Below are 13,068 nucleotides of genomic sequence, written 5' to 3'. Positions count from 1 at the left end.
AAAGATTCAGATCTGATCAGACCTCACTTTTACAGACTGCTGTGATGAATCTCTCAGTAACCTTATCTCTGCTCATTAGAACTTCTGTGGCAACTGCCAAGCCAGTGTTCCTGGGATGAAAAGCAACAAAGGAGAAGAAACTGGCGCTGGTGAGCCTGGAAAGTACGATTCCACAGCCCAGAAGGTGAGGAGGTGGGCTGGATGTTGATGGCCATGTAGTTTGCACCTAGTGCCTTCTCTCATTTCTGTACTGCTCCATCCTCTAGGGTGATACAGGCCCACGGGGTCCTCCAGGAATCCCAGGCAGGGAGGGACCAAAGGTAAGGCAGTTTCTCCTCCATTCCCTGTGCTCCTTCCAATTCAATGTGGAAAAAAAAAAACCAATTTTAAAACAGACTACTTTTTTATGAGAAATATTTTGGAAAAGGGGTGTAAAAAGCCATTTGCAAATGTCATTGTTTTTGTGCCCTGATTCTGTCCAAATTGCTTGTCCCAAGTGTACGAAGAAGAGATGTTTTTGTTGTTCTAAAAGATGACAAAACGGATTCAGTATACTAGCTGAATTTCTTGTCGTTTTAGGGAAGCAAAGGAGAGCGGGGCTACCCGGGGATACCTGGAGAGAAAGGTGATGAGGTAAGACTCTTCTCTGGTAGTGTAGTGCTGCTGTTGAATCTCTTTGCAGGATGCAGAAGAAAAACATCAACTTGTTTGTAGCTCAGGTTTTTGTTGTTGCTGTTGTTTTAAGATTTTATTTATTTATTGGACAGACAGAGATCACAAGTAGGCAGAAAGGCAGGCAGAGAGAGAGGAAGAAGCAGGCTCCCCGCTGAGCAGAGAGCCCCGATGCGGGGCTCGATCCCAGGACCCTGGGATCATGACCTGAGCCAAAGGCAGAGGCTTTAACCCACTGAGCCACCCCTGCGCCCCTGTAGCTCATGTTTAATGCCAAATCAAATAAAAACAAAGATTTAGGTAGGTTCTTTCAAATTCAAATTTCAACACAATTTAAATAATGATAATTGATGTTTATTATCAGTGGTTCAATTTTTGAGAGAAGGAAAATAAAGCACAGAGTTGACCCTCAGTTACTATGTTTTTGTTTTTATGTAGCAGACAGCAATTCCAACTCATCGAGATAAAAGCCAGATGTACTGAAAGGAATCCCTAGGTAGTTAGTGGAACTGAAGGACAGTTGGACAACCTGCCTAAGGACAAGGGACAGCTCCAAAACTCAGCAGAACTTGCCTGGGATACTGCTGTAACATGATTCAACTTCAGTGACCTTGGTTTGTCTGTGTCTCTGCTCAACTTTCATACTCTTGGGAGAAAAACAAAACTATCAAAAGGATCTGATTCAACTAGTTTAGATCAGCTACTCATCCCTAGACTAAGGTTCAAAGACAAATGTACTTTGGAGACGATGTTATAATTTTCTGACTCTAAGCCATGGTGATGCTCAGGATATCATTCTTTTCCTGCATAATTTACCTTAACACTTAGAAAAACCAATAAGGATGATGAATTGTTGTTGGTTTAAACAGTTTTGATGCTAATAATTCTTAATGAAAGTAAGTAAACCATCTGGCATATATTAACCTTGATGGTAGTACTGAAAATCATAAAGGTGTAAAGTAGGTCTATTTTTTGAGTCAGTTACATTTCATGTTACAAATTGTCGCCATGTGTTAGTGTTTTTAATATTGATCCTATTCGAGAAAACTGTGAGAATTAGCTTGCTTTTTTCCAAATTAAAAGAAATACAACATTTATTTTCATTCATAAATAAAGCAGTAAGGGCATTTTATTTTCAAAATAAGAAATATTGAGCTTTTGCTTCTTTATGCTCCACAGGAAGTTTCACTAATGTACAAGCCCTATATCTGATTTTAATAGTTTAACAACTTTTAACTGCATAGATTCAAGGAGTAGGTGTTAGAGGCAATTGAGAAGGTAATAACAAAAGGATCAGGAAATAACGGGAATTCAGGTTTTTTACAAGTGACTCCAAGTTGAATGTATTAGAAGTTAATTTTGATTGATTCTACGGGATACTTTTGTCCCTTGGTTAACTGAAATGCATCATTATTATTATGCCACTATTTTAGTATGCTCTTTCTTAAGTATAGTAGACCCCTGTTACCTGTGGGGAATATGTTTTAAGACCCCCATGGATGCCCAAAACTGCAGAGAGTACCAAAACCTATACATGCTGTGTTTTTTTTCTGATACATACATACATATGATTAAGTTTAACTTACAAATTAGGCACAGTAAGAAATTAACAATAATAATGAATAGTAAATCAGAATAATATATATATTATTATAATTATAATTATATATTTATTTATATAATATATATATAATAAAAATATGTATATATATTATATAATTATAACAACATACTATAATAAAAGTTGTGTGAATGTGGTCGTTTCCCTCCTTCTCTAAGTGTCTTTTTGTACTATAGTCATCCTTCTTCTTGTGATGATGTGAAATGATAAAATGCCTATATGATGTTAAGGGGAATGATGTAGGCATTTTTGACATGGTGTTAGGCTGCAATTGACCTTCTGGAGATAAGTCAGAGGGAGGTTCATGTGTTTCTAAACAGCAATCAACCGTGGGTAACTGAAACCATGGAAAGGCAAACTACTGTATACTTTTTGGATTCTTTAACAGAGCACACACAAAATTTTGCATGAGACTCTTATTATATGGGAAATTATTATTATATTAATTATTATATGTAGCAATTTCAGAAAGATTCTTTTCAGTTATTTCTTCACATCACATGAATTATATGAATAAGGCTAAGAAAGCATAGTAATTCAGACAGATAGAGAGTGATGAATATCATCTACTTGGGTAGACTCAATGAGTAGTATCTACTTGGACTCATATACTAACTAAAATTATAATTTATTGACTTGTTTAGGTGAATGAAACTTTGAGAACATGTACGTTTCCAACTGGCCAGTAAACTATACTATTTTTAATAACTAATTTTTAATTTCGTTGTACAAAATCTCAAATATCTGTTCTAATCTTAGTGGAAAAGATACAGAGGGACACTCCATCTCTTTGAGGACTTCTAATTATTATGTCTTCATTTTAATCTGTTTGGGAACTTAGAGGAGCTGCCTATTTGCTCATTGCTCTGAGAAAAGTGACATTATCCTCTACATTTTTTGCAGGTGTTTCACAAATCAAAGTAGCAACTTATAAGACACTAATAGAGCACACTTACCTCTCACAGAGTGAATTCTTGCTTGGAAGGAAGATGTTCCTACAATATTTCAGCGTAATAATTGATAAATAGGCCATGAAAAATATCGTCAACCATAAATTATAGCAATGGAAGAATAAATATTCTTTGGTAGCAACTGAGCTAGGACTTGCAAAACCAAAATATCAGTTCAGAGAAAGAACTTAGCTCTAATGATCCTTGAATATCTATGCAATAAATTCTATTTCGTATTTTAGTTTGGCACTATATGCTAAATTGACTGTCTTACTCTTTAATATGTATTTATCTTCTTTAATGACCATCTTGTCTTCTAAAATTATCTTATTGCCCTTTATGCATCCATAGTAAGTTTTACCCTTACTACAAAATTTCAGCTTGTTCAGAGAAAGACTGCTGAGAATGATTTTTTTTTATTTATGGACTAAGGTTTATTTTAAAGTTTAATGTGGTCATCAAAGGTTAATGAGTCCCAAGCTTATAAATTAAACTACCTAAAGACTCACTCAGCATCTCTAGACTGATACAGGAATGAAACTAAAAGTTGCAAAAAATAAAAAAAAGAATACATATGTACACCCATATCTTATACATGTACATATAGAAAGAATTTTATGGAAATGTGGGTATTTTGAGATAAAGCAATTTGTGGTATGGCATTTATAATCTCCAGACATTTAGAGGTGCCATTTGCAAAGGAAATTTGTTTCCTTTCAATTTTTAAACCCATAAATAAGTTAAGGGTAAAGGAGTAAAAAGAGACAATGCAACATTCCAGTGTTTGCCAGCCACACATGTGTGCATACATGCACATGTGCACACACACACACATGTGCACGCACACACACACACACATGTGCACACACACAGCATTGTTAGTGAGGATTATATCATCCTAAAGAAAGAACATGTCCACATTCTTTAACACAAGCATACATAAGATTTTGCCCAAAGCTCTTATTTCATGAGGCATTTCAGCATGTTCAAGGAGATTCTCTTCAGTGTTTCTTCACATCATATCACATGAGAAAACCTGAAGTAACATACGATTCCATTTGGCATGAGATGGACAGGTCCAGCAGAGCTTGGTCTTTGATCACACTGATGCAAAGAACCTTGATTCGAGAGAACCTTGGTCCTGTATAATTCTCATAAATAAACATGCAGTATTTTTACCATGGCCACTCCACCTAATATTTATAATGTGTCTAAAAATACATATTTCATTACAGTAAAAGGCGAGGAACTTTGTTATAACAATGAATGGTTTGGTAGTACAAAACATTACTCAGTAAAGAAAATTAGACCCTGAAAGAGTGGAATCATTCAGGCTAGACCTTGACACATCATATGGTTATCTGAAATAGCAAGAGTGTTTAAAAGTATAATATTTCTAATTATAGAAGTCATCTGAGTTTATTACAGAAAATTTGGGAAATGCACAAAAGTACTAAAAAGGTAAAAGTTATCCCTATTTGTACTGCTAAGGGAGGACTATTGGTAATAGTAATATTATGATTCACACCCCTCATCTATAATGCCACAGCTCAGAAGCCTCTGAAAACCCTGGATATTTTTTCCAAATTTGCAGGAAATTTTTTTGGCAGCAGAATTTGACCTGAAATCATATGGAGCCAATCTATTTATCCCACATGATAAGAATATCATGTTTTGCTACAGAAATATTTGTGTGTTTATTAGAGGTTCCTGCCCCGGGCACCACTGGGAGTGTTCTGTAATATCTAGTGTGAGCAGTGTTATTTTTATAAAAAATCAGAAAATTCAGAATTCTGAAACACATCTGACATCAAAGTTTCCAGATTTGATACTTTGCACCTCTATCATTCTCATCTTTTATGTTCATTGGTAAATTTCTAATAATTTAAACATTACTCTAAACATTTTGTAACTATCAGTTTTCTATGTTAGCCAATAGTTTGCTGAAACATGATTTTAATAGTTGTAAAATATTTTATATTCTTTTATGTAACTTATTTAACTAATATTCTGTTGTTGACACACTTGGTAAAAGAACAAAATTAATTACACAAGACACCAGTTAATCTTGCCAATTCTTCCTTGAATATATGAATATATCAGTATCTTAAACCCTATCCAGTATAATTAGCATTATTCTACAAATCCAAGAAAAAGGAGGAGGAGATATTCATTCACTTTTATGCTTAAGCCACTAAAGGATTCTAAATTTAAATTCACTGATGAGCCAAATTTCTTCTTATAATGAACCGTTCAGCTAAACTAGATATTGTATCATAAAACATATTCCATTTTCCCACTAGCTGAAGCATTGGTGTAATCATGTATTTCTTTGATGGCATTCTGCCAGTTTGAAATGTGTATGTCCGTGCATTAGCAATGCCAGATTCTCAGTGATGCTCTTGTTGACGGGGTGGCTCTGTGAGCTCAGAAACGCTCTCTGAATCAACAAATGCATTAAATTATGTTTGTTGCAGATTCTATGTCATAGCATTTTAGCTCATCATCCTTACTCTTTGAAAATGGGCATTTGTATATCATATATATGTTTTCCAGCCAACATAGATGTTGGATTTCAATAGTCAAAATAGTTGATCAACTAAAATGCCTTGTTTCTAACCATGTAACAGCCTTATGATAGGAACTGTTTCTTCTAGGGCCTTCAAGGAATTCCAGGCCTTCCAGGTGCCCCAGGCCCCACTGGACCCCCTGTGAGTATTTGCTAAAGCTCTTCCACTCACACTTCGTATCTGCTGGGATGAGGCTGGATGAACTAAATGCCACATTGCCTCTTGTTCTCTGCCTCTACCTGTAGATTTTCCAGCTCTTGCCCAGAAAAGTAGCATCTTACATCTCAGGTTTTCATTTAGTATTACTTTAAGGCTCCTCAGGGTCATGGAGACTTGTCATCAGGATTCTACCAGACCAGAAAGCAGTCTATTTGAGTAGAAGTTAGATGTAAAGGAGCATTCTATGTTTCAGTTACACTTTTTTGGCATTAACCTTTGGAAGAGATATTCAGATGGTTACACCCTTACACTCTTAAGTACCATAAACTAAGAATATATTTTTTTAAAGGGGAAAAGTGGGCTAAGGATTATCATCTTCGATTTATTTTTATTCCTATTTATCCATTAAAATACCCTCTACTTTAATTAGCACATCTTTTTTTCACAGTCCCTCAAACATAACTTTGTGATCTTTGTGTCTTTGCTTATACTCTTTTCCTGAAACAATCTCTTTTCCTCTCTTAGCTGTTAAATCCAACCTGTCACTAACGTAGGGCTGTCAAGTCTAGGGTGGTGGGTTAAATTACAAGACATGCAATTAGATTTGAATTTCACATAAATAAATGGTTTTAGCATAAGTTTGTTCCAAATATCATATTTTTATTTGCTAACTCTAGCAACCCTATGCAAATCTCATCTTCTCCAGCAATTCTTGTGAGTTCCTATGCAAATGATATTTTACCTCACAAGTAGGCATGTGATCGTGTTCCTTTGTGTTTTAAAGTATAGATTCACTCTAATTAAAATTTTATCATTTATGCTTTCAACACAGTTATGTAGAACAAACCTGGCTTTAAATTGTACATTAAAATTAAAAGTGGAGAGAAGAGTTGTGAAAGGAACCATAGAAATTATAGAAATTATAGCTAATCCATTCTCAAAGAAGAATTAAAATTAAATTTTATTTTCCATTGGTAAAATGCATATCGCGTAACTTAATATGCACATTGTTAATTCTGCCGCATCTTGAAGTATTTAGAATGTTGATCACTACCAAAATTATAGCTCATTTAGGAAAGCATAATGTTATGTAAATTGCCATTTAAACAGCAAGGCTAAATTCTTAAATGTATCAAAAGTTTCCAATTAAGGTCATTAAATGTGGTTGGCCAAGGTGAAAAAGCGACCACAAATACAAATTTTACCCTTGCAAGGGCTTATCAGCAGGATACAGCTGCTGTATCAGCCTGAAGAAATATAAGCTTTTAGGACTGATTTAATTAGGATCAAATGACCTTCAAAATATATCAGTTTTAGCAACCAACTTCCAATGCCTTTGGCCATTTAGTTGTTTTTTTGTAACACACTTAGTTTTGTATTTTACAGGGCTTGTTGGGAAGAACTGGACATCCCGGTCCCACGGGAGCAAAGGGTGACAAGGTACAGGGAAAACGCCTCACTTACTCTCTGAATTGGGGCTTGGGGGATGGCAAGGTTAGACCTTTAATACATCCATAAAATTAGGCAAAGCCTGAAAGTAGGAATAACGTCAGGGAATAGCTATTCTGGTAATGGACTTGGAAAGATACAGGTACAAAATCTGGTCTGAATACAGGTTCCTAGGAAAAAGGATGACTAGAACACTGGTGTCATATAGCAAAAGTCCAAACTGGGTTCAAGGTCCTGGGCATCTAGTTATGTGGAAACATGAAGTGGAGGTAGCTTCCTGAAGAGGTGAGGGTACCATGGTTTGTAGCAGGGAGTTCCAGCCACAGGTGCCAAGGCTCCAGACAGCTTGCTGAGAAAGTCTAGAAGTTCTGTCCTTTCAGGGTCATAGGGGAAATCCACTAAGGAATTAGGACCCTTATTTCCTGTGGAGTCAGTTGATTGGACAAATGGGTTGCTATGGTCTGAAGAGAAGACCAGCAACAGAGGAATCTCAGGCAGGACAATCCCAGGGCTTCATATGTTTACCCAATTTAGGTCTAAATTAGCCCCACAGTGTGAGCCCAGACACATACAGCCAGAGAGTGAATAAGACTAGGTATTCAGATTTGGGAAGTAAGCATCAAGAATCTCACGTGGCGTCTACCCTGAAATGACCAAAATGGGGCATAATGGCATCAAGAAGCAAAGGGATTCCAAGAAAAAAAAAAAAAAAAAAAAGTTGAAAGGAGCCATGTGCTTATTTTAGATAGTCTCTGCACATTTTTTTCTGATAGTATTCCCAAGACACTTGCCCAATCCCACCAGCCTTTTTTCCTCTGTTCTTTATGGAAATTATTCAGTCAGAGATTTGCCTTTTGAAGTTAATGGGAATTCCACACTGAGATGAGCTTTGGGGCACAACCGAGAGTGAAAATATGACTTTTAATTATGCCAGGAAAAAAAGAGTCTTTTCAAGAGGCACATATTTTTCCTTGTTTGTTGTCCTCTCATAGTTCATGAGAGCTATGACGTAATTCTCTGAAAGACACTGCCAGCAGTCAGCAGAATATGACATGTCTCAGAGAGATAGCCACCATCAAAGCAGTTTGGGAAAAGATACAATATACTTGTTGTCACTCATTCTCAGGCAGATCCATTGCAATAAAAACTTTACAGTTTCTTTTCATTGATAAAGATAGAAACAGTTTTTATGATACTTTCTTTTGTTATTGAAAAAGAATATGGGCAGATTAGAATGAATTCCCTCATCAAATTCATGGAAACAGACTTAAATTCCTTGAAATTTCGGGGCATTGTAAGTAGGAATCTTACTGTCTGGATTCTTTTTTAATTAACCATTTCTTGCCATTGCCCTGACATGAAGGAATTTATAGATTTTATGAGGCTATTATCCTAAAAGAAAAGCACAGTTCCAGGAAACACTGGTTAAAGGCACCAAAGGGACTGTAATAGCTTTGCTTAGTATGGATCGATAAGCATTGTATGTTTTATAAAAATAAAAGTGAAATCCATTTTTCAAGTTTCAACTTGAATTCATTTTTCACAATTCCATTTTCAGGCTGCTTCTCTGCCAGCAGAATGTCTGAGGCTGTTTAAACTGTACAGAACATTTCCCTTAAACAGTGTTGTACCCCAGTCACTGCTGTTCAACGGGGTGTACCTGACTTGGTTACCAAGTCCAGTAGAACCTTAGGGAGTGAAAAAACTTCCTCCTCCTGCAGACACAACACAGGGTGTGATTTTTCTCCTTTAGTCGAATTATACGGATGGCCTCTGGGTCCCAAAAGAAGAAGGTGGTGGAATGGAGGCTAAAAGTGAGGGGATGACCCAGAAAGCCCAGTCCCCAAGCCTGCCACTGCTTGCAGGAATGCCTCTCTACACCCCCAAATGAGCGGAGTTTCCTCAACTGCACTTGAACTCCAGAACAGGAACGGCCAGGTTGTCTGGCTCCATCGGAAACTAAGCTTCATCCCCGGGGCTCTCCCAGTGGGAATCTGAATGGGTATGGAAAAGGCATTTACCTTTCCTGTAGTCTAGGAACGTATTTTCCCAGGTGAAAGGGAAAGCCCAGCTGAATAAGACTTGGCAAGGTTGAAACAAAATCATATCGATTTCAGAGTACAGCTCTCTGAGCAAGCACAATTTGGTTCATAAACTTTGTGTCAAAATGGGCAAACCATTGATTTTTGGTCTCTATATTCCATGCAGGGCAGTGAGGGACCCCCTGGGAGACCTGGACCACCCGGACCACCGGTGAGTTTCTCCAGTTTTAAAACTTAAATTCATGTGTCAGCTTGAGACTTCTATAACTCAGAGATCAGACAACCTTTCGATGCTTCCAGGATAAAAGGTGTCTGATTTTTATGGATACCTATGAATGGTAGCCAACCCAGCTTTGGGGAGACCTGAGTTTTCCCCCTTAAGCGCAGCCCCAATATGAAGTACTCAGATCTGCATACTATAGGCCTCCTTCCTCTGGACTCAGGAGACCTGAGTGTGTGCCCCAACTCCCCACGTCCTGCCTGGGGGACCCTGGGAAAGCCATGTGACCTCAGTGAGCCCCAGTCACAGAAAAGAGGGGCTTTAAAAAGAGCTCCCTTCTGGCAATGTGAGTTGGTACAGAATGTGATATTAGGCTACATGTGTTCATTACCACCCATGATGTCTGAGAGGTGGAGAAATTCTATTTATATAGCACCTAGTGAATAAAATGTACAAGAGCTATCAATGTTTTTATGCTTGCGATTGAGACAGATGTGCACTTTGTCAGGGCGGCGGCAGAGAGGAAAGGTACCGCTCTCTGTAGCAAGTCTGCCCTCATGTGGGGCCACGCTCAAATCACAGCAGAGCTTTGATCTAGGCTGAATGCTATTTTCCATTCTACCTCATAGGCATACTTTAAGAAACCAAATTCACCTGAGAAAGGGCAGAATTAGTCTGTGACTTTCTGAAGACAGCAAAGATATATAATTATTCTGCCTGCAGTCGCACATTTCATACACATAAACAGATTTGCACTCTGTCTTCCTAAACCTGTTCTTTTTTTTTTTTAATTTTATTTTTTATAAACATATAATATATTTTTATCCCCACGGGTACAGGTCTGTGAATCGCCAGGTTTACACACTTCACAGCACTCACCGTAGCACATACCCTCCCCAATGTCCATAACCCCACCCCCCCTCTCCCAACCTAAACCTATTCTTCATTTTGTATACTTTCCTGTTCCCTTGACAGAAAAGCAGGACAGAAAGTATATGGGGCTCAAATCCCAAAAGTCACTCTCTCTCCAGTGGACACAACAAGCAACATATAGCATGAGTTCACAAAAAGGCTTATGTTTTACACTGGGTTAAGATATCTTCCTCCTCCCCCTGAATTCTTCGAAATATTCACTCTTCAAAATAGATTACATATTGTCTTTTTATGAGACACACTGTCTAGAAATCTCAGACAAAAATATTCATCTCTTTAGGACTCAGCACACTAAAATACAGTAGACATTAGACTATAGAATGTCTAATGTCTACTGTATTAGACATTAGGGACTGTAGAAAAAAATTACTTTTCAATGGCCAAATTGCTCCCTATTCACATCTTCATCAGCACCACCGTGTTATAGCCTGCAGGTCAGCGGGCTGTAAACAGTTAGCATAAATCGGCGATTCAGAAACTGAATTTTAATGAGCAAATAGTATTTTCCTCTGAATGCATTAGTGTCTCATCTGTCAAACATAAAACATTCATCACACCTCCCCTGAAAGTCTCTCTGGGCTGCAGGTGTAGCTCAAACTCCTGGTCATTTTCCCCCCTACATTTGCTTTAGAAAAGCCCAAAACGGATACATTGTTTTATTTCACTTGTAGTATCAAACTCCCGTTCTAAAATAAACTAGGAGAAAACCATTTGGTAAAAGGATAGGTAGAGAGACTATTAATGTAAAAAAGAATAATTCTCTATCTCCTCTCTTTCCAAAGGGTGTACCATTCAATGAAGGAAATGGAATGAGCAGTTTGTATAAAATCCAGGTACTTGCTTTGGTAATTATATGAAATTATTTTCCTGTGATAAGTTGCTGTAAATGTTTCTCACCTTTTTCTTTTTTTCTTTTTTTCGTTTGAAGGGAGGTGTGAATGTTCCCAGTTTTCCAGGCCCCCCTGGCCCCCCCGTGAGTACAGTTTTTTATCACTAAGCATTCTTTAGCGGAACAGCCTAAATAAATAAATAAGTGTTCCTAAGTTCACTGAAAAAGTACATGGTATGACTATAACCAAGATCTTCTGCAGTAGGAAATAAATGGCAGCAAATTATAATAAAATGGAGAAAGTGTGCCCAGCCAAAATCATGAAAAATAGCATTCTGCATGGTGGTGTATCCCTTTCTGCATTGTAAATATAAGAACTGAGTCAGCGCCCCAGCAGTCGCTGTCTTGGGGTTCCATCAAGTTATGTCTCGTCATCATCTTATTCTCTAAATCCAAACTGTGGCAAAATAAAGCTTGCAACTACGTTGTATGTGTCTTAAAGCAAATTGAATTAAAGTGCTTTAGATTCTATAATTTTGCTTCCCTTGTTGCTTTAAAAATGATTTTCCGTGTTTTTCTCATAGGGCCCAAAAGGAGACCCTGGCCCAGTGGTATGTATATTCCTGTGCTTTGTGTCATTTAGAAAATAAGTGTTTCTTGAAGTGTGAAAGAAGAGCGTTAGGCAAAATGGCCTATTTTCTTAGCCGTTCATTAGTTAACTAACATGGGAGGCAGGAGGCAAGCCACCAATGCAATACCAGCAGTGTTCATTTTTAAGATACATTGGTCTTGATGCCACTGCCCAGTATCGGCCTTGCCTCTCTTATTAGTGTATTTTCAGAATCGCCCTGTGATGGAGGGCGATTATGAGGATTATAAAGCCTCAGATTTATCCTACATGAAGTTGCTGATGAACAGAACACTTTCTTCTGATAGCACGATTTTGATGGTTAACTCAGTGTAAAGTAGATTGTGGAAGAGAAATACTTACTGGAATGAAATTCCTTAATATGTCTCCAGTCTCTCTCTACTCCCAAAAAGGAAGGGGCTGTTTACTTGCTTTGGATGTCTGAGGCAGTTATTTGGTAGGAAATGTGGGGTGCTGTCATCCATCTGCTGATTAGGTATAAAGGTATCAGGAGCTTAGTTAGCACTCAGTGTGGAAAGAGAGCATGTCCTGCAGCCCCTGAGAGAGTGACAACTGTTCTCAAGCGTCCTTCTCAACCACAGAGCATCACGCTGTTGCTTCCGCCAAATTCCTTAGATCCCCTTCATCCCTCGGCGGTTCTTCCTGTCATATCCTTGTCAAGCATATGTTCATATTTCTCTTGTATTAACCTTTGAACCTTGATTTATAGAGTACACTTGAAACTCAGATATACCTGAAGTTGAAATAAAGTTTCAAATCATTTGCCATTGTCTTCGGGAAAAAAAAAGTTAAGGCCCTTTCATTACAGCACAGTTTGGTAAAACTGGATGAATCAATTTTTTAAAAGCAAAAGAAAAAGCCATAAAAAGTAATCTTTTCACATCTAAATATATTTTCAAAGAACATGCATTAAAGCACATGTTTTTTGTTATTGGTCGGTACATATTAAGAGCCAATTTTCTCCCCAGAAAGCA

The 13,068-nt window shown here is 37.5% G+C and overlaps 1 protein-coding gene across 1 annotated transcript in view; it reads left to right on the top strand.

Annotated features, from left to right (window-relative positions):
• Window positions 1–13,068, top strand: part of LOC111152319 (collagen type XIX alpha 1 chain) — a 306,943-nt gene that overhangs the window by 257,360 nt on the left and 36,515 nt on the right. The window contains exons 32-40 of the mRNA XM_022510811.1: window positions 80–184; window positions 267–320; window positions 580–633; window positions 5,901–5,954; window positions 7,359–7,412; window positions 9,630–9,674; window positions 11,399–11,449; window positions 11,545–11,589; window positions 12,030–12,056. Of these exons, the coding sequence (XP_022366519.1) occupies window positions 80–184; window positions 267–320; window positions 580–633; window positions 5,901–5,954; window positions 7,359–7,412; window positions 9,630–9,674; window positions 11,399–11,449; window positions 11,545–11,589; window positions 12,030–12,056 (489 nt within the window). The remainder of the gene's footprint in view (window positions 1–79; window positions 185–266; window positions 321–579; window positions 634–5,900; window positions 5,955–7,358; window positions 7,413–9,629; window positions 9,675–11,398; window positions 11,450–11,544; window positions 11,590–12,029; window positions 12,057–13,068) is intronic.

This window comes from Enhydra lutris, unplaced genomic scaffold, assembly GCF_002288905.1.
Source record: "Enhydra lutris kenyoni isolate GAN:26980312 unplaced genomic scaffold, ASM228890v2 scaffoldscaffold28, whole genome shotgun sequence".
In the NCBI taxonomy this organism is placed as follows: domain Eukaryota; kingdom Metazoa; phylum Chordata; class Mammalia; order Carnivora; family Mustelidae; genus Enhydra; species Enhydra lutris.
This window is presented reverse-complemented; position numbering and strand designations above follow the sequence as displayed.